The 22,291-nt window shown below is 40.1% G+C and overlaps 1 protein-coding gene across 1 annotated transcript in view; it reads left to right on the top strand.

Moving 5' to 3' along the window:
- The first annotated feature begins 18,085 nt into the window (after positions 1-18,085).
- The window catches only part of NT5DC1 (5'-nucleotidase domain containing 1), a 120,393-nt gene continuing 116,187 nt past the window's right edge, over positions 18,086-22,291 (top strand). Inside the window, exon 1 of the mRNA XM_060030061.1 lies at positions 18,086-18,178. Within this exon, the coding sequence (XP_059886044.1) occupies positions 18,086-18,178 (93 nt within the window). The remainder of the gene's footprint in view (positions 18,179-22,291) is intronic.

The following is a 22,291-nucleotide window of genomic DNA, read 5'->3' as shown; positions in this document are numbered from 1 at the left end:
AGTGCCCCAGGTAGAGGGAAAGCAAGTGTAAAGATCCAGAGGAAACACAAGAGCTGGTGTCTTTTGAGAACTAAAGGCCACCCTCACCTGACATTTCCAGGAGGTCTTATCCAGGTACAGAGCAGACTCAACTCTGCTTAATTTGTCATATCAAACAAGAAAGGATTCAGGCTGGGAGACCTGCAGATGGTTAAGGGAAACTGGCTGGGGCTTTGGGCTACCTTCTCTCGCTCTCACCTTTGACACAAAGCAGAGCTGAGCAGGCATCAACATTCACAAACCTGATCGAGCTGCTCCTCAAACTTGAATGTGCTTGTGAACCATCTGAGGATCATGCAAAAACGTAAATTCTGATTCCGTAGATCTGGGGTGAGGCCTGGGAGTCTGCATTTCCAGCGAAGTCCCAGAGGATGCCCATGCTGCTGATTTCTAGACCACAGTTTGTGTAGCAGAATTTAGTGACAGCTTGCTTCTCTGAGTGGGACATCAGCAAATGCTCAGCTGACAATCATTTACCTTTGAAAGTAATGCCACTGTCTAGTCTCTTTCTATCCTGAAAGAGATTTTAAAGACCATTTAGTCCAATTACCTCGTTTTAGAATGAAGGAAATAGCTCAAAAATGAGGAAGTGACTTGCTTCAGGTCACTGAGCTACTATATTGATGATAAAGGAATACCCAGCACTCCTGCCCGGGAGGATCCTTCCTCTCCACCACACGGCAGTCCTCTTCAAGAACTCCAGTCAAAAGAGGATTCCATACAATCTGTGGTTGTCATAGTTGGGGGAAAGAGGACTTAAGGAGTAGAAGATGAAAGGACCAAGGATCATTTTGATGTGACCCTATCCAGGATCCCAGAAGAGGATTATGTGAGCTTTGGGGTAGGACTCCAATCTCCTGATTTTCAGTCTGGACAGCTTATTTTGTATCCTTCTAATTATGATGTCCATGAATCGTGTAGCCTGAACCCAGGTTTCCCTTTCTTATAATGCTGCATTTATGATACAATAAATCCCAGTAGCATTTTTTAGCATTCTTAGTATTTCTTAGTATTTGAAAGATTCCAAGAGTATTTTCAAAATCCTAACCCAAGGGGTGAAAAGAATATTGCCATACGTCTAATAGGCATTCTCCAATTGAAAGAGATTGTAATAGACTTATTTCTGTTAGTCATTAGCAACAATAACAAATGTACTGGTTCTTACTTATATATACATGATTTTATATAAAAACAAATTATTTTATATAAAAACAAATTATTATTTATATTAAAAAATTATTATACAAAACTTCCCAGATTTAGAATTTTCCAATGTCCATGCCAAGCAATTGGGCAGAGCTTCAAGAATTTCCTGTTCAGCTAGGCCTTTTTTTGTGTCTCAATAAATAAGTAGTATATTTGGCATTCTTTATTTTGATATTGAACTATTCCTAAGTAACCACATTCAGGTTTCCACTGCTCATATAAATGGTTGTTGTCTAATTGTCTCATGTTTTTAAGCATTTCTTTTCGTTTGTTCCTTGATTGAAAAGAAAAATCAATCCTATTATCTTCATAAATTCCTACTATTTAAAGTCAAGGTTAAAAAAATATTTTGGTTGACTTCAGATAAATACCTCTAATAAATTTTCAAAAATAATAAAAGACTTTAGATGGTTAGATTTTTTTCAAGCTCTTGGAATTTTAATAACTAAGCTCATAATAATGATGATTTAGCAATTTATATTGAAAATCTCTTGTTAAACCAGGTAATATGTAGAGGTTTTTATGGCACAACAATTTACAGACTTGTACTTGGTGTAATTGCTGTCCTGGACCTTGAAAAATGGTTGATCATCTTGGAAATGTAACCAGGTCTTAGAGGATTAATGTTCCTTGGAGAATCATCACGGTAAATATGTTCAACATATTATAAAAGCCTATTAGAAGGTAGTTTGCATCTCCTCAATTGAATTTAAACCATAAGTAACATCTTGACCCCCATGTACAGAGTGATCTATGCATTTGTTTCACGTTAGCATGAAAAGCCTATAATCTGTGTGCTATGCTCATCTTCAGAAAGGAGTATTCATTACAGTACGGTTGACTGTACACATTTTTACATCTCCTCAGTTAAGAGAAATTACAGAATATCAAAACTTAAAAGAGTACATATGAATTGAGTTACAAAGCCATGTTACAAACCTAGCCCCAAATGTATAGAATGTGACAAACCTCCCTCTTATCACCCTTCCCTCTGGCCTCCAGCAGAGGGTCTGTCTCCAGCCACTGGAGGTCATCTGCTAAAGCTCCATTGCCCAGTTAGTGTTCGATGCAATCAGAATTTTGTTCAATTACAAAAACACTCATCTGCTAAATTATCAGAAGCAATTGTGTGTAACACTCACACTTTGGAAGATTAAACCATATGTTACTAATGGACTGGTTGAAGGAAGTACACTCTAGTGACTGTCATAAAACTGTGGCTTGCCTATTGGCAATTACTTATTTCAGTCATCCTCAGGGCTTATCTCCTTTGCTTCACTGAGTCAACAAATATTTACTGAGCTCCTATCATGTGTCAGGCACTGGGCTAGTGCTTGGGGTTATAACATTAAGTTAAAAAAAAAAAGCATAATCTGTCCTGTGTAAGGACATTATTGCAAATCAAAAATGTGACCAGATCAATACTGTCAGTACAAAGGGAGACAAAGATCTAAATAAGGAATAAGTTTGTTTGGAAGTAATGTCTCCCTCTTTGACTTCCACAAGAATTTTCCTCTTTTATAATATATTCAGTACATAATCATTGAAACATCACCTACTGGGTATCAGGCATGGTGGTGCTTGCTCTTGAGAATATAGACAGGAAAAGAGATACAGCCCATATCCTATATAGAATTTATAATCTAGTGGATGAGACAGCATTACACAAATAGTTATAGAAATAATTAATCACCACTTGCTAAGGACTATGAAGCAGAAGTACCAAGTGCTATTAAGAAGACTGTTGTACTCTATTATATACCAGTCTTTAGATCTATACTTGTTTCATCTTTGTATCTTCCACAGAGCTTGGCAAAGTAGACTGAAAAAGTTGACACTTAAGTATTTGTTGAGTGACTGAGCCCTTAATTTGAGAACCATGTCAGAAAACAGTACTCCTTAAAAATGGAAATATTAATCAAAATAACTAGATGTGGTATTTATTATTACTGTTCAAGGACATTTCTAGTCCTCCTCCGCCAAGCACATGGTAAAATTGTACTTTCCTATCCTCTTGAAGATAAGCATGACCATATGACTTGCTCTGACCAACAAAACTGTTATTAGAACTAGTATGTATCACTTCCAAGTAGGAAGAATGTAGTTAATTGCACACTTAAGAGGAAGTGTGCAACTAACTACATTTCCTTTCCCTACCATGACAACGATGTTCCAGATGAAAGGTGATCTATTAGCCTGCATCCCTGGCTGAGCAAAACATGGCACAGAGCCTCACTACCAGCCAGGTACATATAAATTAATGAAGAAATAACCTTGGTTGTTTTAGGCTTTAGAGTTTTTAAGTATTGTTTCTCATAGAGCTTAACCTAACGCTAACTGACTGATAAAAGTTAGACTTCTGCAGAAAGTGTACCAGGGATTGGGGGTTGGGCAGTGGGAAGACATCTAGAAGTATATTAAATAAACTGCTGATAAGATTAGAGCGATTCTCAAATCTCAGCAAAAGGCTTAGGGTACTCCCTGAAAAAGGAAGTATCCCTTTGAAATAGATCCTAGTAAACGTAATATGTTTGTCATGAGGAAATTCGTTATGTAATTATGAAGGATTTTCTGTGTATGTTACCAATAAGAAATATTGAAAGAGAAGAGTAGACAAAAAGAACATTTCAATATGTCTCTACGGTATGTACTCTGCTTTTAGTTACCGGTTATAATTATAGAATTTTGGTAAGAATGAGAAAGGCTCCCATTCTAAGACATATTAGAGTGAAGTTCTCATCTGCTTGGTAACAATTTCCAACATTTGGTGATTGGAGACAACATTGTCAGTGTATTAACTAAATAGCAGCTGTGGCTGGAAAGAGTTAAGTAGGTTGAAATTATGAGAAATGAGAGAAACATTTACAATAATAACTTTGGTCTTAAACATGATACAGAAGTTAAATTGTTAAATGCTAAATTGTTAAAATGACTGCTACTTCCCTGCTGTCACAACACATGAGGCAGAATTTTTTTAAATAATCTTTCTGAACTGGACTATCTTTTCACAGTTAATGTATTTATTTTTTACCATTTGTAAAATACTATCAAAACAAATATTTTGAGAATTGTTACTAATACGTGTTTTATGAGAAAGGTATTATTTCTCTATTTTACATAATTCATGAGCTTAACCAAATCCTTAAGTATAATTTTCTTATGCTGAAAATCCCATTTTCTTCCAGTTAAATATACTTTTAATTTTATTCAGAAGAATGTAAGGATGGGGCAAGAATTCATGTAACAGAAATGTGATGCAATGATCTTGGCTAGAGAAATATCTATTCTTTTAAGCAGTGGGTTTCAATAGTTATTCTTAAGTAATGACAAATGTCCCTTGTATACTGGACAAATTTCAGTAGAGGAAAATCATAGTCAATGATTTAGAAAATCTTAACTGGAAATAAAGAGATGTACTGAATTTAACAGGAAACAAAATGTATCAATACAATAATAATAAAAATAAATTTAGCAGAAATCACTGTTGAGAACATTAAATAACAAAACACTAAGCTTATTAAAGATGAAAGGGGAAGTGGCAGATAACTGATCATTATTTTAAAACTGTTCCGAGAAGACACTACAGTCCATGGCTTATTTTCCTTTGTGCATAATATTATATAGGAAACAATTTTTCAATTCATTCAATAATATTTCTACTGCACTTTTCCATTTAAATGTGTTCATAAATATTAATCAGTTCCCACAACAACACTGTGAGATAGCTAAGAATTATCCAGAGTTGACGGACTGAGAGTTTAAAATGATGTTTGGCTATGATGCCAAGGACTGCTGAGGGAATTAATAAAAGAGCTGACAACATGCCAAGGACTGCTGAGGGAATTAATAAAAGAGCTGACAGCAAAGTCCAGAATCCTGGCTCCTGGCTGTTGCTAGGGCAAAGAAGACTGTCAGAGAATTTCTTGTCCTGTCCTGACTCCTATCTTCCAGTGACACAGAAGTCAAAAGCATCTGCTCCCACATTACACCTGCCTGGTCAGCAAAGCTACCACAGACGCTTCTTCTAGCCTAGTCCTTGGTGTTTCATAGAGTTAGATATCTCACATCTCCTTAGAAAATATTTTTAAAAATTTTAAATCCGCAATTCAGAGAGCTGCTGACGACTCAAGAAACCCTCAATGAGTCCGAATGAGGAAAGTCTACTTAGAGCTTAAGAAGGAATATTGTGCAGAACTACAACCAGTCATACTGGGACTGACTCATCTGAATTCCTTTAATGTTAGGGAGATGTGGTTTGTATGCAGCTGCTGCTGACCAACGGTCCTGGCTTACCAAGGACTGAGGATCTCCTGGCACAAAATACTATCTGTGTTAAAACTGGGGAGGTCTCAGGCAAATCCATATAGTTAATGAGCTTACCTCTCGGTAATGAAATATGCTGGTTCTTCTTTGCTTATCCAGTTGCTTTATTTCTGCAAGTAATCAGATATATAAGGGGCAAAATTAAATTTGAGGAAAAATTTTAAAGTATTTTTTAAAATACTTTTTTATTGCATTATGGTCAAATTTTCATAGATAGCAAAACTTCATATACAGTATTCAAATTGCCATGGGGACCACCAGTAGGCATAAAAAGCCATATTGAAAACTTGTCTTAAGATTCTTTCCTTGTATAAGAGTCAGACTGGAGAGATCTAAGTCCCCTTGTCCCATCCCAAGGCCTCTTCTCATCTGTAGCTCTCCGCAGTCTTACCTCAGAGCTCTATTCAGGGACAAAGGAAAGTTCCTACTCTTCTCCAGGATACAAGAGAAGCTGAGCTGCTGCCCTGTTTTATCTGCAACGGCTCCTCCCTGCTGTGACTCGCTAGGTGAGGTCTTCTCTGGTTACACCCTGGGAAGCAAGGAACACTCACTGCACTGGGGTGCCCCCATCATCCTCTCCCTCGTGAGTGCTCAGCCAGAAGGGGAGGCGCAGAGATTAGGCTCATTGCAACCACCCGCGGGGGTCTCTGCTCTCACCAAGGCCCCTCTGCTTCTCTTCTTCCACCTGCTTGCTGAACTCTTCTCTCCTTTTGGGAGAAGAACTGGCTCTTACATCATGATCCATTCATTTCTCTGCTATGGATGGAATAGACTGCTAGGTCACGAGGTTTTTGTCGCTTCTATGGCTACTTACTATCTACGTGACTGTGAGCAAGTTTGAGGTTTTCTTTTTTGAATCTTGTGATGCCCAGTTCCTCATCTGTAAAAATGAGGATAATTATAGTATCTACACCACATGGATCATTGTGAAGATTAAATGAGATAATAGATGTAAAATGCTTATAAAATTTTTGACACAAAGTAAGCCCTCAATAAAAGATAGTTAATAATATCATTTATCTTCTTGTGATTATTTAAATCCAAGCTTTAGAATTACGAAACTAATAACAACGCTTTTCTTCTCACCTCTTACCTCATTCAGATTTGTAATTTGATCCTTGTAGTAGGTTCACAGTGCTATTTCAATATGATCTTTCTGTAAGTTATGGTCTCCTCTCCTCTGATTTAAACTGTAATTACCCCTTAACTTCTTTCCTGATTATTGTATTTATTTATACATTCCCTTACTCGTTAAACAAACACTTTTTGACTACTTCCTATATTCCAGGGACTCTGCTGGCACTGGAGAAAGCCTGTGCTTCTTTCTTGCAAAGAAGATGGAGAATCACCTTCACTTGGTCATAGAGCTTGATGCAAATCCTGCCTATGACCAGATTCCTTCGTTTGTTCTGACCCTGCCAGATCAACTTATGCTCTTACAGCAGTTACACAAAGCTGGACGCTGACATGTCTTACAAGAGAATGTACATTGGAGAATGAAAACTGGAGGAGGTGGTTTTTCGATCCAGGAGTAGAGTATCACATCTTCTGGACACCCTCAATATCTTCCAACAGTTATGAGCATGGCATCCAAGGATTTGTTAGACAGAGGTATTTAACTTGTTGGCTACCATTATTGTTTATTCCCAAGATCAAAGACAAAAGAACACTCCCATAGGGACAATCTTGTTCTGCTTCTAATGCCTCTTGACCAATCTGGAAAAATGAGTCTAACCAGGCCGGAATCCAGTTATTAGATATAGGAGGACTCATAAAGAGTTTGGGATGGACACACAGACTCCTAAAAACAAATGTTGGTGAGGAGTTTTTATGGTTCCAGGCTTTGTATTAGTTTTTTTTTTTTTTTTTTTAAATGTATTTTGTCTCTTGAGTTAGTTTGGGTTGGGTTCTTAGTTTATTTTGTCTGATATGCAGTAGTCTCCCCTGCTTTCTCTTTTTTTTCTTTTAGCCATGCGCATTGCTTGCGGGATCAAACCCATGCCCACTGCAGTGGAAGCCCTAACCACTGGACTACCAGGGAATGCCCTGTGTTATGTATTTTAATACACACAACACCCCATGTGAAATAAATGCCTTATTTAGTTAAACTTTCAAAACTGTGATGTACAGCAAACATACAGAAAAGTGCATAAAACTTAAACTTGCAGTTTAATGAATTGTTGGAAAATAACACTTATGTGACCCCTACTGAGACAGCCTACAGAGTCATATTGCAAGGGGCATAGATACAAGGAAGAGAAGAATTATGGTTGTTTTTGAAATCTACCACAACCAGTGTTGTGATTTTTTTTTAAGAGGTGAAAAAACAATATAGGAATTAAGGATGTATCAACTAAGTGGTGATAATGATTCTCCATGAATATTCAGCTTGGCAAAAAGAAGCAAGAACATAATGGCAGTGAAGGACAGGGAAGAGGAGATGGGAATCATTGGATTGTAGATATCAGTGGACTCAAGTATTGTTGGAGCTGGAAACCTGAAGACATGAGCTGGAAAACAGAAGCGGGTAGCAAGAGAGTGGGATGCTTGTTTTTGAGATGATAAAGAAGGTGGGAGTGGGCCACTGAAACGGTGTGAGTGACAAGATCATTGTAGAAGAGAAGTTAAAGGAATTGAGAGGCTAGGGTATTGGAAACATTCAAAATTAAGAGAGAAGTGGAGATGGAAAAAATTACAATGAGCTAAGAACTAAAATCTTCAGGAATGGGAAATATGAAGGCAGGGACTGAGGTAGGTTGATAAATATATATATATATATTTAAATATTAAAAATATATAATATTTACATTTTTGTATGTCGGAATAGGTCTGTACAGCAGTTATTTCTAGGAAGATAAATTATAACTTGTTGAGTAATGGTGAAAGACAATTTTCACTTTCATTCTATTGGCTTCATTTTTGTTTACCACACACATGTATTACGCATAATAACTATAGTGAAATAGAGCTTTAAAAAAAGAAGGGGCTGACTTCTTGTCACACAGATCTGGATTTGAATTTCATCTGTAAAATGAGTATGCTCTTACCTACCTCTATGTTGTGATGATCAAGTGAGGTCATTACTTGATGTTCTTATTAACACAATGACTGGTGCATGGAAGAAGCTCAATATTGTTTGCTATTCCTCCACTCATTGACAAGTCCCCCTACCCATGTGCAAGTGTGCTGTGTGAGTGTGTGCACGCCCATATACCACAGAGAGAGAGAGAGAAAGGACAGAGGTCACGTGTGCACCCAGAGACTCTGTAGCACTTGTGTACTCTCCTTGGAGTACTGTCATATTTGGGGGCAAAAAAAAAAAAAAAGGAAAAAATGGGCATATTGTTTATATTGCTTACCTGGCTAATTTCCAGAAGAAACTAATAATAATAAATTATGCATATATTGACACTTCCACTGCAAGCCAAAAGCAGAATTTATTCAACCGTTCTCATTAAGAACTGTTTGCATGTCCAAATGACATTTTTAAAATACAGCTTTAAGAACAAGAATAAATTACAGTGTATAAAAAAATGCTATTTTCCAAGGGTCAACAGTTCGAATGAAGAGTTTAATAGGCAGTATTATCTTAATATAGGCAGCATCTATTAATAGAAACTAGAAAAATTCTGTGAACCTCACAATAAAATATATAAACCAAAGCTTTTAAAATGAGTATTTTTCTACATGATGCACCGTTAAAAAGTAAGTGTGACTGGAGAAGTTAATTCTTAGGTTCCCAAAATGTTAGCATAGGCTATTTTTACCCTATGATAATTTATACAGCCTGCATGAGAGCTCTTATGTAGACAGTGAAGAGTCTACCAAAGGTCAAATGAAAAATTAGTGCCTGATACACTTATACTAGTATTTGACAGGACTAAAAATTAATGGTTGTCAGAACACTGCCTGAAACTGTGGCTCCAAGAGATTAAAATCTTTATTATAAATCTGTAAAATCCTGATTTATTGATTACTGAGAACATGGATTTAGAGTGTCAGTGAAATATAGTGTCTCCTGCCTCCAAGTAAAAGCTTCTTTGAACCCATTCAAAAATTCACAATGGATGAAGATGGAAATTAGGAAATGGAAATTCATACATTCATCCAATGGGCATTATGTGCCAGGCTGTGTGCTACGGACTGAGATACAAAGACGCACAAGACACAGGTCCCAGTCTGAAATAACTTACAGCTGGTAGGGAAGCCTGACACAAAAACAGGTAATAATAAAACAACCCTAAAGAAAAAATACTTAATGTACTTAACAGTAATGGGGAACATGTACCTTACAGAAGTGGGAGGATTTCCTATTACTCAACTCCATTTCTAACTAGTGCTCCTATTATGAGGCAGAACTAGCTAATATGGTCAAAATGAGTAGAGCTTTTCTTCATGCTAACAAAAATGGTGAAAGGATTAAGAAGCAGCAACCACAGAATGACCACAGAATTGCTCATGGTACTTCCCATCCCTGATCCTGAAAAGCCCAGCCACGTTTTTAAAGGACTGTAAGCCACTTGTGAGTGGGAACTGTGGTGATGGAGAAGGGGACAGGTGTGGCCTGGAAACCCACCTTAGCCAACCAGATATGTTTGTGATTGTGTTTCCACAAATCCCAATACCAGTTTCTGTGGGTAGGTAGGTATGAAGTATAGAGAATAGAGGTTAAAAGCAACTCAAAAACAAAGATAGGGGAGATAATACATGATTTGCTTTTTGCTTCCTGCCTAACAAATCTTTTGACTACTAAACTGATTTTGCTTTAAGATCCAGAAATTTAGAAATCTAAGCAACGGTCTTTCTTTGTTTATATCTTTTATTTTTGTTTATAACAAGTCAATTTATATAGAAATATGTTAGAGAAAACTAATAAAGCGGATTACTAAAGTCTTTCATGATGGCAGATACCTCATGGTGCATCTCCAATATTTTCAAATGGTATTTATAGCTTCATGTGTAAAGTTGGTTTCTTTAGATGCTGTACTCAGATCTTGCTTTTTGAACAAACCTGATAACCTCTGACTTTTAATTGCAGTCTTTAGATAATTTACATTTAATATAATTATCATTATGCCTGTGTTTAAATCTACCATATTGTTACTTGCTTTCTATTGCTCCCAACTGTTCAGCATTCCTTTTATTTTCTTCTCTTTGTCTGCCTTCTTTTGTATTAATTGAATGCTTTTTAAGAATCCATTTTAGAGGAATAGTGGTTGGAATGTTTAGCTGAAACACAGGAGTGGGTCAAATTATGGAAAAGTATATCAGTACCATTACCCGGTTACCCTATTACCTGATGTTTCTCTGGGATAGAGATCTTAGGATGGATGTCTAGAATTGGATTAAAGATGTCAACACATATAAACCATTTCTAAGACTCTTGATACTCATTTGTATATTGCTTTTCAAAAGGGCTGGTGTGGAATATTTTTGTTACCAGGTGTTTACGAAAAAACATTGGTAAAGAAGGGTGGATGAGCAATAAAATAATCAATTTTGAAAGTCGTTTTTTAAAATAATAAATAGATAATATATTTAAAAAAACTTTCAAATATCTGATTCTACAGATGAGGAAACTGTGGCAAAGTAAAGAATCAAACTATATTAAGTTATGAGAGGTGTTACTCATTTAAGGAAACTTTTTGTACATCATAAAAAAATGCATGATTGGAAGGAGATAAAAGGTCAAAATGAAAATATACAGATAAGATGCATTCAGTATTTGTCATGAAAGTGAACATCCTGCTTAAGAGGTTCGGAGATAAAGAAATTATGGATTCATGCCTGAGCCATGGGGAACTCCACATTGACTGGACCACACTTCATAAGGGGTTTCTGAGATATGTTCATATTTGGATGCCTTTGAAGAATCGAAACTCTTACTCACCTAAGTACTTGAAAGGCATTCTGTACCTTATCTGACAATGTGAGTCCCAGGGAAACAGGATGGAGAGCATGAGAGAGAGCCATTTGTATGGGTCTCTGAGAAAGGAACCCTACATTCTGTCCCACTGCAAGGTTAAATCCCTTGTATGGAAGGCAACAGAACCTTCCACATGAGCTTGAGAGTCCCAAAGAGAGAATCGAGTCTTAATTCTCATTTGAAATTCTAAGAGAAAAAAAGCTTTGCAGAATGTCCTATGACAGCACAGGACAATCACTAGAATAGGAATGGTGGGTCACAACTAGGTAGAAAAAGGGTCTGAGGTAGCCAGACTCCACCATAACGAAAACAAAAGTCTCCTGTGAAAGTTTCCTGGAACTGCTCGAGAGAGGAACAGAGGTTGGCTGAGTGTGGAATGGTTTCATGGTTTGAGTGAAACTAAACATTTTCCTGATGACACTGTAACTAGAGGTGTTTCAGAGTTTATGCAGCAGGGATGGCTGCTGATGGTGTGGCCAATGTGACCAGAGGCAACCAAAGACTGACAGGGATGGTCTAGCTGAGGAAAAGCAGTTGTATGGATGCTATTAACCAAGGACCTAAAGTCTCTTCCCAGACTCCTTGACAACATGTTAGCCCTTCTGCAATGTAGAAACCTTCACACCCCAGAAGGACAACCAAGGCAAAGGGAAGTATTGTGAAGTGACAGCCAATTAAAGAGAAGCTGAGTTCAAATCATAACTAGCAGAGTTCATCTTGAGTTTATCCATATTTTTTTCTGACTTAACTTCTGATAAATCAAGATGCTCCATAATATACTGATAAAGTTAATTACTTGATCCTAACCCAAAACTCAACATTTGTCCCAATTAAATTTCAATCCATTGCTACATTGTTTGAGATCTTTTTGAATCACAATTTTGCCATTTGGTATTTTAGCTCTCTCTCCAAGAGGAGCTTATTTCACATTTTAAACATTTTGGTTTTTTATTCACACACACCTTAATAAGAAGTTTTCTACCAAAGGACCTCATCCCATCACATTTTCCCTCTCCACCATCAAAAATAACTAGACTCACAAAAAAAACGCACACTAAAATTTCTTAGTAGGCTTCTCTTCTTGTGGCAAGAGCAGAAATGGAGAGTAGAAAATGATGTATTTTTTTATTAAAAAATTGTAAGGTTACTAAAGAAATTAAATGAAATATATTCCTAGTGCAGAACTACTGCCATCTTAAGGCCACAGCCCAGTATTATAAATCAGCTTTCGGTTCTATTTAGCTAAATGGCTTAGAGAGATTAATTTTTAGTCATTTGTACATTTTATCATTTATTTAAAGTACTAAATAGTCTTCATTATTTCCCTTTAAACAAATTATATGACCCAGAGAAGACGTGTAGATTGGCTTATACTATATAAAAGGTTGAATATTATGTTTACTTTGGGGTATTTAGAAAAGCACATTTTAAACTAATGAAAGATTAAACAATCAGGGCATTCCCCCCACCCCCAAATGCTTGGTAAATAACATTTACAACGTAGATGTTAAAATACAGTATTATAAATCCACAAAATATCACTTAGTGAGTTATTTTAGTGTCTAAAACTTAAGCTAGCTGATCACAAAGTTATTATTTAGGTAGATAACAAATTAAGTAAAAGCCAAATCTAAGGTTAAAGTTCCTAAATTATAGTATTAGCTTTATTAAAATGTAGGTCAGTTATAATGATGAAATTAAATTCTAGAAAATCAGCAATAAAAATCATAACTTCTGGGCTTCCCTGGTGGTGCAGTGGTTGAGAGTCCGCCTGCCGATGCAGGGGACATGGGTTCGTGCCCCGGTCCAGGAGGATCCCACATGCCGCAGAGTGGCTGGGCCCGTGAGCCATGGCCGCTGAGCCTGCGCATCCGGAGCCTGTGCTCCGCAATGGGAGAGGCCACAACAGTGAGAGGCCCGCGTGCCACAAAAAAAAAAAAAAAAAAAAATCATAACTTCTTATTTCTGAGCTTTTCAAAATTATTTTATAACTTCCTAATTATAAGAAAAAATGTATATGTACAAGGAGTACTAAAGAAACCCTAAAACTTCACAGCATGATATTGATATTACACACAAATAAAAGTACCAAGATTTTATAAACTAACGAATAAGCAAAAAACTTAAGCAAAGATCTTTCAAACAACACATATTATTTGCTACACTGGACACAACATCTATATGTTAGTCTGCTGAGGCTGCCTTAACAGAGTACCACAGACTAAGAGGCTTAAATAACAGGAAATTATTTTCTCACAGTTCTGAAAGCTGAAAGACCAAGATCAAGGTGCAGCGGTCAGAATGGCCATCATCAAAAAATCTACAAACAGTAAACGCTGGAGAGGGTGTGGAGAAAAGGGAACCCTCCTGCACTGCTGGTGGGAATGTAAATTGATACAGCCCCTATGGAGAACAGTATGGAGGTTCCTTAAAAAACTAAAAATAGTACTACCATACGACCCAGCAATCCCACTACTGGGCCTATACCCTGAGAAAACCATAATTCAAAAAGAGTCATGTACCACGATGTTCATTGCAGCTCTATTTACAATAGCCAGGACATGGAAGCAACCTAAGTGTCCATCGACAGATGAATGGATAAAGAAGATGTGGCACATATATACAATGGAATATTACTCAGCCATAAAAAGAAATGAAATTGAGTTATTTGTAGTGAGGTGGATGGACCTAGAGTCTGTCATACAGAGTGAAATAAGTCAGAAACAGTAAAACAAATAACATATCCTAACACATATATATGGAATCTAAAAAAAAAAAAGGTTCTGAAGAACCTAGGGGCAGGACAGGAATAAAGAGGCAGATGTAGAGAGTGGACTTGAGGACATGGGGAGGGGGAAGGGTAAGCTGGGACGAAGTGAGAGAGTGGCATTGACATATATACGCTACCAAATGTAAAGTAGCTAGTGGGAAGCAGCTGCACAGCACAGGGAAATCAGCTTGGTGCTCTGTGACCACCTAGAGGGGTGGGATAGGGAGGGTGGTGGGGAGATGCAAGAGGGAGGGGATATGGGGTTATACGTATACATATAGCTGATTCACTTTGTTATACAGCAGAAACTAACACAACATTGTAAAGCAATTATACACCAATAAAGATGTTTAAAAAAATGCAAATCAACTTAGGTATAAAATAAGCTCCAAGGTTGTATTGTACAACATGGGGAATATAAACAATATTTTATAATAACTATAAATGGAGTATAACCTTTAAAAATTGTGAATCACTATTGTTCACCTGTAACTTATATAAGATTGTACATCTGCTACCCTTCCATTAAAAAAAGAATAAAAAAAGAATTCGAAAGCTGTTGCAACAAAAAATCAGCCTAATTAAATTCTGGGAAAATAAATAAAAGAAAAAAAAAACCCCAAAACAAATACCATATGCTAACACATATATATGGAATTTTAAAAAGGGGGTACTGATGAACCTAGTTGCAGGGCAGGAATAAAGACGCAGACGTACAGGAAGGACTTGAGGGGGGTGGGGTAGGGGAGGGGGTAGGGGAGGGAAGCTGGGAGGAAGTGAGAGGGTAGCATTGACGAATGTGCAGTACTGGGTGTAGGGTGGGAGGCTGCTGCGTGATGCCAGGGGGCTCAGCTCGGTGCTTTGTGAGGACCCGGAGGGATGGGGTGGGTAGGGTGGGGGTGTCGGAGGGGAGGGGACGTGGGGATGTATGTATGCGTGTGGCTGATTCACTTTGTCCTGCAGTAGAAACTGACGCCGTGTTGTGGAGCATTTATACTCCAATAGAGATGTGGAAAAAAAAAAAAAGATCAAGATGTAGGTAGGGCTGGTTTGCTGTGAAACCTCTCTTGCTTGCAGGCTGAACCTTCTTCATGTCCTCATGTGGCCTTTCTTTTGTGTATGTGCATCCCTTGTGTCTTTTCCTCTTCTTATAATCACACCAGCCATACTGATAGGTCCCCACTATCATGAACTTATTTAACCATACTTACCTCCTTAAGTCCATATACCCAAATGTAGTCACATTGGGGCTTAGGGCTTCAACATATGAACTTTGGGGGACACAATTCAGTCCCTAACACTGGCATATTTTATATATCACTCAAAGAAACAGAAATTAATTGGAATCTGAGTAGAACATTGAACTTTTGGTTGACAATAGAAGAGGTGATATACCACTACATTTGATAAAAGTTTAATGTACAGAAAAAAAGAAAATATCTTCATTTGAAAATAAGCCTGTGAAACAAAGCTAATGTCTGTATTTAAGTTCAGGGTTATGTAAGGAGTGAAGGGAAAGAGGGAAACCATCCCATGTGTTCTTAGAGGAATTAGACTGAGCTTTGAGGTTAGTGGCCAAGAAATGTGAGTGGAGCTCCAGGAGGAGTGGCAGATCTTTCAGGATGATGGGATCCGATAATTTTCTAAACCCTCCTACAAAGTGTAAATGTTGTAGGCTGTCTAGCACAAGACCGTGAGGAATATAAGATGTATAACAGTTGTTTCTCAGCAGAGATACAACTGTTGTTAAGCATGTTCAGGTCTAAGGGCCAACTCTCCAGTCCAAGGGACACTTATGCCATGAAAAAACCATCCTTTCATACTCTTCCTTCTAACAATGAGTGCGCTTGTACATTTACATTACTAAGGGAAGTTCCTAACGTGCCTAATCCCACAATAAAACAAGATATCCTCCAAGGAGACTTATGGCCTTCAATGTGTAGTCTACCTGCAAGTTTGACCTTGGCAGGCACTCTACTGCAGGGGCCAAAGAGGAATGCTAAGGTCAGTTCTATGGCCAATAGACTCACAAAAGGGAAATAGGTACAAGCTATGATACAATCCAGCTTTTGTCTTTTTTGATTCACAGACATTAAAGACATGGTGTTGGGCTCCAATCAGTGAACAGCTCAATCTTATTTTTTTCAATAAATTTTTTTTTTTTTGGTTCCGTTGGGTCTTCGTTGCTGTGCATGGGCTTTCTCTAGTTGTGGTGAGCAGGGGCTACTTTTTGTTGCAGTGAGGGGGCTTCTTTTGTTGTGGAGCATGGGCTCTAGGGCACCGGGGCTTCAGAAGTTGTGGCACCCGGACTTCAGTAGCTGTGATGCGCGGGCTTAGCTGCTCCGCGGCACATGGGATCTTCCCGGACTAGGGATCGAACCCGTGTCGCCTGTGTTGGCAGGTGGATTCTTAATCACTGGGCCACCAGGGAAGTCCCCACTCAATCTTCTTGAGGATTCTTTCCTGTCCTCTTCCAGAGAGATGTTTGGGGCTTTTACAAGTCATAACGGAACAAGTTACCAATTTATTCAAATGGGTCCACTACGTATAATAAGTGTCTTACTAGATTGAACTATTCATTGTACTAAATCAATTCCTTGGTTGGTCTATTAGCCCCACAAGTGTTAGTATTTGTAAGGGTTAAATGGAATTCTCAACCAATTATATTTTCATTATGTCATGACTATTGATTTTTTTCTATTGGGTAAAGTGTTCCTTTAAATTTAAAACAGAAGCAGTACAAAGATAATACATTTATATCTTCTCTTTTTAACGTCAATGTTTGTATTTTCTCTTGTAAATGACTTGTATTTTCTCTTTTAAATAATTTGTATTTTCTCTTTTAAATTATTTTAAAGATCTCAAAGTCCTAGCCCTTCATCCATCTAAAATGATACTAGCTATAAACAGTCCTTGAGAGAATTGAAAACACTGTCATTCAAATTATTGTGTTCTATAAACTTTAAACCTTTCTGTTTGCATAAAGTTCTCTCTTCTGTAGTATGTTCTATGAAGTTTCTAATATCCTTTCATAGAAAAAAATGCATTACAATAAAAAATAGGATAATCAAATAACAACCAATATTGGTTTCCTTAATCATTGTCATTTTGCAAAACGGTCCTTCACGATTTCTAATAAATTTATTTTCCAACGCGCTCCAGGGGGTGAAATGTTTCTGCTTACAAATACACTTAGGAATTTACTAAAGAATATAAAGTTTTTGATTGAATCCAGTCAGAGGTCTCATGGGCAAAAAAAATCTTCCAAATTATAGGCTAATTGGGTCAGGGGAATATTAGTGGATAAAATTTTCTCCATAATCTTATATCATTTCGCACACAAGAGTAAAGGGTCAGGTGTACCTTGACATTCTCTTGGTTTCCCTGGCGCCTTGAAAACCAAGGGGAGGCCCGGTTAATTCTGCGGCGAAGGCTTTGCGCCAACAGGGGCTTAGTGCCGCCTCCAATTCCTGCAGCAGCGGCTCCGCTCCTGGTCACATCCCGCCTTCGGGACTTCGGGGCGGGGGTCAGGGTGGTGACAGTGGGGCAGGAGCCGGCCTGGGAGTGTCAGCGGAAAGCTGGGGAACGAACCGGCCAGTCGGGGTGCGGGGAAGTCCGGCCGCGAGGGGCGGGCAGAAGCGCGGCCGGGGGCGGGGCTGGCGGGCGCGGGAAGCGCGAGGGGCAGCGGTGCGGCGTTCAGGGGGCGGCCGCAGCCCCGCCCCGCCCCGCCGCGTCCTGCCCGGTAGTACCGCAACGTCCTGCCCGCGCGCTCTTCGTCGCCTCTCGGCGTCTAGGAGCTCTCTGGTGGTCCGCGGGCAGCTATGGCTCAGCACTTCTCCCTGGCCGCCTGCGACGTGGTCGGCTTCGACCTGGACCACACTCTGTGTCGCTACAACCTGCCTGAGAGCGCCCGGGTGAGTGGCGCGGGCTGCCGGGGCGCACGGCGTGCAGTCTTCATGGCGGCTGGGGCTCGAGTTTCTTCCCGGCTTAGGCGGCGGTGAGCGTCGCCGGGGCCCTGCAGCCGCCGCGCCTTTGCGCAGAACTCGGCCTCCCACGGCGAGGCGGGGCGGAAGGAAGTGTGCATTCCCCCATCCCCGCCCGTGCTGTGGGTACCGGCTTATTTAGCCCAGCCCTTAGCCAAGTTTGAGAGATGGGTAGGGAAGAAAAGGGGCGAAGGAGGGACAAGTCGTGCAAGACTGGGCTAGGGAAACGGTTCCTGGGTCAGAGGAAGGGTGGGGCTAGGGGAACTCGGGGTGTCCATTGCATATCCCCAGCCTTGGAACTTCTCAGCAAATCGTTCTGGCCACCAGCAGAGCGCCGATACAGCCACCTGGTTAACGACTTGTATTTTCTTTGGCTGCGTTTTTCTTTTGCACGTCCGTGAGACCGCCTGTTAGTTTTTAAACACTGCAGTCCGGGAGAAATTGTGTGGTGTATTGGAAGACTAACCGAAAAGTCATTAATATGTTAGCCCTAATTTTGCCTTTTGCCAAGAGAAGGAAATAAATTTTGCTCACCTGTTGCGTGCTCCATGCACCTCGAGTAAGGTCTAATCCTGACAACAGCCTGGGTCCTCACTGCACTTAGGGAGGGAGGGGGAAGTGGGGTGTGTATGATTCCACACCTGTACCCTGAAGTGAATTGTTCTCCCTCCCCCATTCCTTTGGTTTCACAAGGAAACTAATTTTGAAAAATTAACTTTTTTTTTTTTAGTCAAATATGTAAATATCCAAGCGAAATAAGCTGGTTATGGTAGTCAAAGCGAGGACTCTGCAGCCGGACTGCAGACAGAGGGCACCAGCTCCTCTGTTCCTAGCTCTATGACCTCGGGCAAGTTACTTAACCCGTGTCTATTCTCAGTTTCCCTATCTGTAAAATGGGGCTAATAATTGGATTTGCCTGGAAAGGTTGTTGAAAGGATTAAAAGGGTAAAGGATGGATAATGCTTAGAGCTGTGTTGGACACATACAAGTGTTTGCTTTTATAGTCACCACCCATATCATTCCCCAGCCTGACCACTTATGAATAGAGCTCCTGGCCGCTGGTGCAGGCATCAGCAAGGGCTGCTCCTCAGTATGGTGAGGTCAGTGCTCCAATCAGCAGTTCAGGTACCCCTCAAAGGTCAAAACAGTGAATTACTCATGTTCTCTATGTACAGATGGTGGAAAAAAAGAAGTGTACTGTTCCTTCTATTATACTTTCCTGCTTTCCTGCTGTACAGGTGTTTCCTTAGTCATGTTGAGAGTTGAGGAGACTTTACTTGTTGATCCTTGGCCACTGGTTCCTCTAGGTCTTTGACTCATATTTTCCTTCCCTTTGCCTTTCAAATCTTCTCCTGATTAACATTTTCTTGCATTTCCTCCCTAGTCACCTTCATTTGAAGGAAATATTGTTAAAACCATTGTCATTAGAGCCACTTTTGTGCATGAGTGAGCATAAAATTTCAGAATACAGGCTCGTTAAAAGACAAGAGTTCTTTGCTATAAACTTCGAATGTAAGTGATATTTAAAGGTTGAAAACATTAACCTAGTGCGTTTTATATCCTGTTTGGTTCAGAAATCTTTTATTAAGTACCAACAATGTGCTGAGCACCATAATAGAGTTAGGGATACAGAGATAACACAGATCTTCAGGTGGCCTTGTAATGGGTAAAGGTATTGAAAGGTTAGTTCTGGTCCCCTGTGCTGAGGGCAGCATTGCCTGGTCCTTGCTGCTGACTGACTGTTACCTGTGCCTGGGGCCCTCCTCCCTTCATCACACAAACTTCTCAGCTGGCAGGTCTCATCTTAAGTAGCCTGGCCCCCTAAAGTTTACCTTTCTGTCCCTATCCCATCTGCAGTTTTCCATAAAAACCTTAATTTCTCACAGTACTTACACACTGCCTTAAATTTTCCTGTTTACTTGCTGGAATCTTTCCCTAGATCCTAGAGCCATGACCCCTTGACATCAGTATATGTGACAGTTTATTGTGTGTTCTGTGTGCCAAGCTGACTGCATGCACGTACGGGATTCAATAAATAATTGTGGAACAATTGCATAAATAATAGGTATTTTAGTAACTGAAAATAGCACTAACAGCCAGTATTCTAATAAGCATTCTGCTATATAAACTGGCTTGACCCTTACAACCATGTGAGTTAGATGTTATTATCATCATTTAGAGATGAGAACACTGAGTCACAGAAAGGATAAGTAGCTTATCCAGGGTCACCCAGCAAGGTGGTCCAGCTGGCAGGTCTCTGCTACCTCCCACCAGGCTTTATGTGTGCTGCAAATCCCAGAGGAGAGTCCTTGGAGTGAGTGATGCTTGGGTCCCAGCACAGGAGTTACAAGTGGCAGGTGAGGAGGCAGAGAGGAGCATTTCTGGCAGAGGAAGTATGGCCAGTGCAAGGACCTAAAGGTGAGAAACAGCGCCTGGATCTGCTGGGTGTCAAGCAGAAGGTGGGGCGTTGCAGGAGAAGATGCCGGAGATGGCAGTGGCGCTGCATCATGGATCACTGTGCGTGCCTCTCATATCAGTCTCATAGGCATTTAGTTAAGTGCAGAGTGTCGTGCAAACGTGAAACTGGGTGCGTTGCCTCACCGGGGGGGGCTCAGGAAAAGCATCGTAGAAATGATGACACCTGTGCTGTCCTGGAGTTGCTGACTCAGGAGTGTCTGGACCCAGGCAGTTAACTTAAACGTGCGGCTGGGAGAGTGCGCGCACGCCCCTCCTCAAGCGCAGCTGTGCTCAACTCCTGCCAGCATTTGCCATGGGCGTAGGTAGAGGCTCAGTCTTGTCAGATCTAATTCTCTCAAGACAAATTAGAAATCTAAGCTTGTATGAGAAGTCTTTCAATTTTTAAACACCAGCTCATTTTCGAACACAGCAGGATTATAGGGTTGCCAGATGTAGCAAAGAAAAATACAGGACACCGGTTCAATTTGAATTTCAAATAAAAAAAACATTTTTAGTATATGGGTGTTCCAGATATTTCCTGGGATAAGCTCATACTATAAAATTATCTGTCGTTTAGCCGAAAATCAAATTGAGCTGGGTGTTTCATATTTTATCTGGCAGCCTTCAGTGGGAACCAAATATAATTTGTGGTCTGCGTAGGACCCACGGGGCACCAGTTTGCACCCACTGTGGATTGTGTGTGATTATTTGTCAGGTGAGACTGTTGAGAAAGTAAGTGGCAGTTAAGGCTGGGAGAGCAAGGGGGTGGGTGGTGGAGGCCCTGTGCCAGGAAGGCTTCTGTGGTGACTCAACATAATTTGAGGAAGAGCTTCAAGGACCAAGGCCTTGGGACTTTTTTTTTTTTTTCAGTATGCGGGCCTCTCACTGTTGTGGCCTCTCCCTTTGCGGAGCACAGGCTCCGGACGCGCAGGCTCAGCGGCCACGGCTCACGGGCCCAGCCGCTCCGCGGCATGTGGGATCTTCCCGGACCGGGGCATGAACCCGTGTCCCCTGCATCGGCAGGCGGACTCTCAGCCACTGTGCCACCAGGGAAGCCCCAAGAAGAGGGCTTTCAAAGGCACAGATTCCCTGCTTTTCTCAGCACCTCTGTTCTCTGCTCCTCTTTACACATTGACCCCATTCTCTCCTATTACAGAACCATCTCCTTGGAGAGGTAAGGAACGCAGCTCTGGACACCCCTGGTGGCATCCCTGCTAGAAAGGGCCCTTTCTCTTGGGAAGGAATCTGACCTCATTGGAATCGCATGCCCATATGTTAATCAGTATTGCCAAGGGATGAGACACTCCAGTTGTCCAAGTTTGAATAAATACTTTGACCAGAGGCAAGTCTGATGGTGTGCAGTAACCATTGGTAGCTTGAAACTGGCCATGGTGGGGATAACTATACCATGGAAATGAGCAAATGCTACAAGTCAGGACCTTTTTTTTTTTTTTAACCAGCGCCCGACTGATAATAATAGCAATACTTAAATCGAATTTACTTGTATGCCATGCACTGCTCTAAGCATCTGAGGATTTTCATTAACATGGGATTTACATCTCTTAATCCCAGGGCACTGGTACCTTG

This window comes from Delphinus delphis, chromosome 14 (assembly GCF_949987515.2).
Source record: "Delphinus delphis chromosome 14, mDelDel1.2, whole genome shotgun sequence".
In the NCBI taxonomy this organism is placed as follows: domain Eukaryota; kingdom Metazoa; phylum Chordata; class Mammalia; order Artiodactyla; family Delphinidae; genus Delphinus; species Delphinus delphis.
The sequence above is the reverse complement of the archived record's forward strand: the minus strand, read 5'-3'. Positions and strand labels throughout refer to the sequence as shown.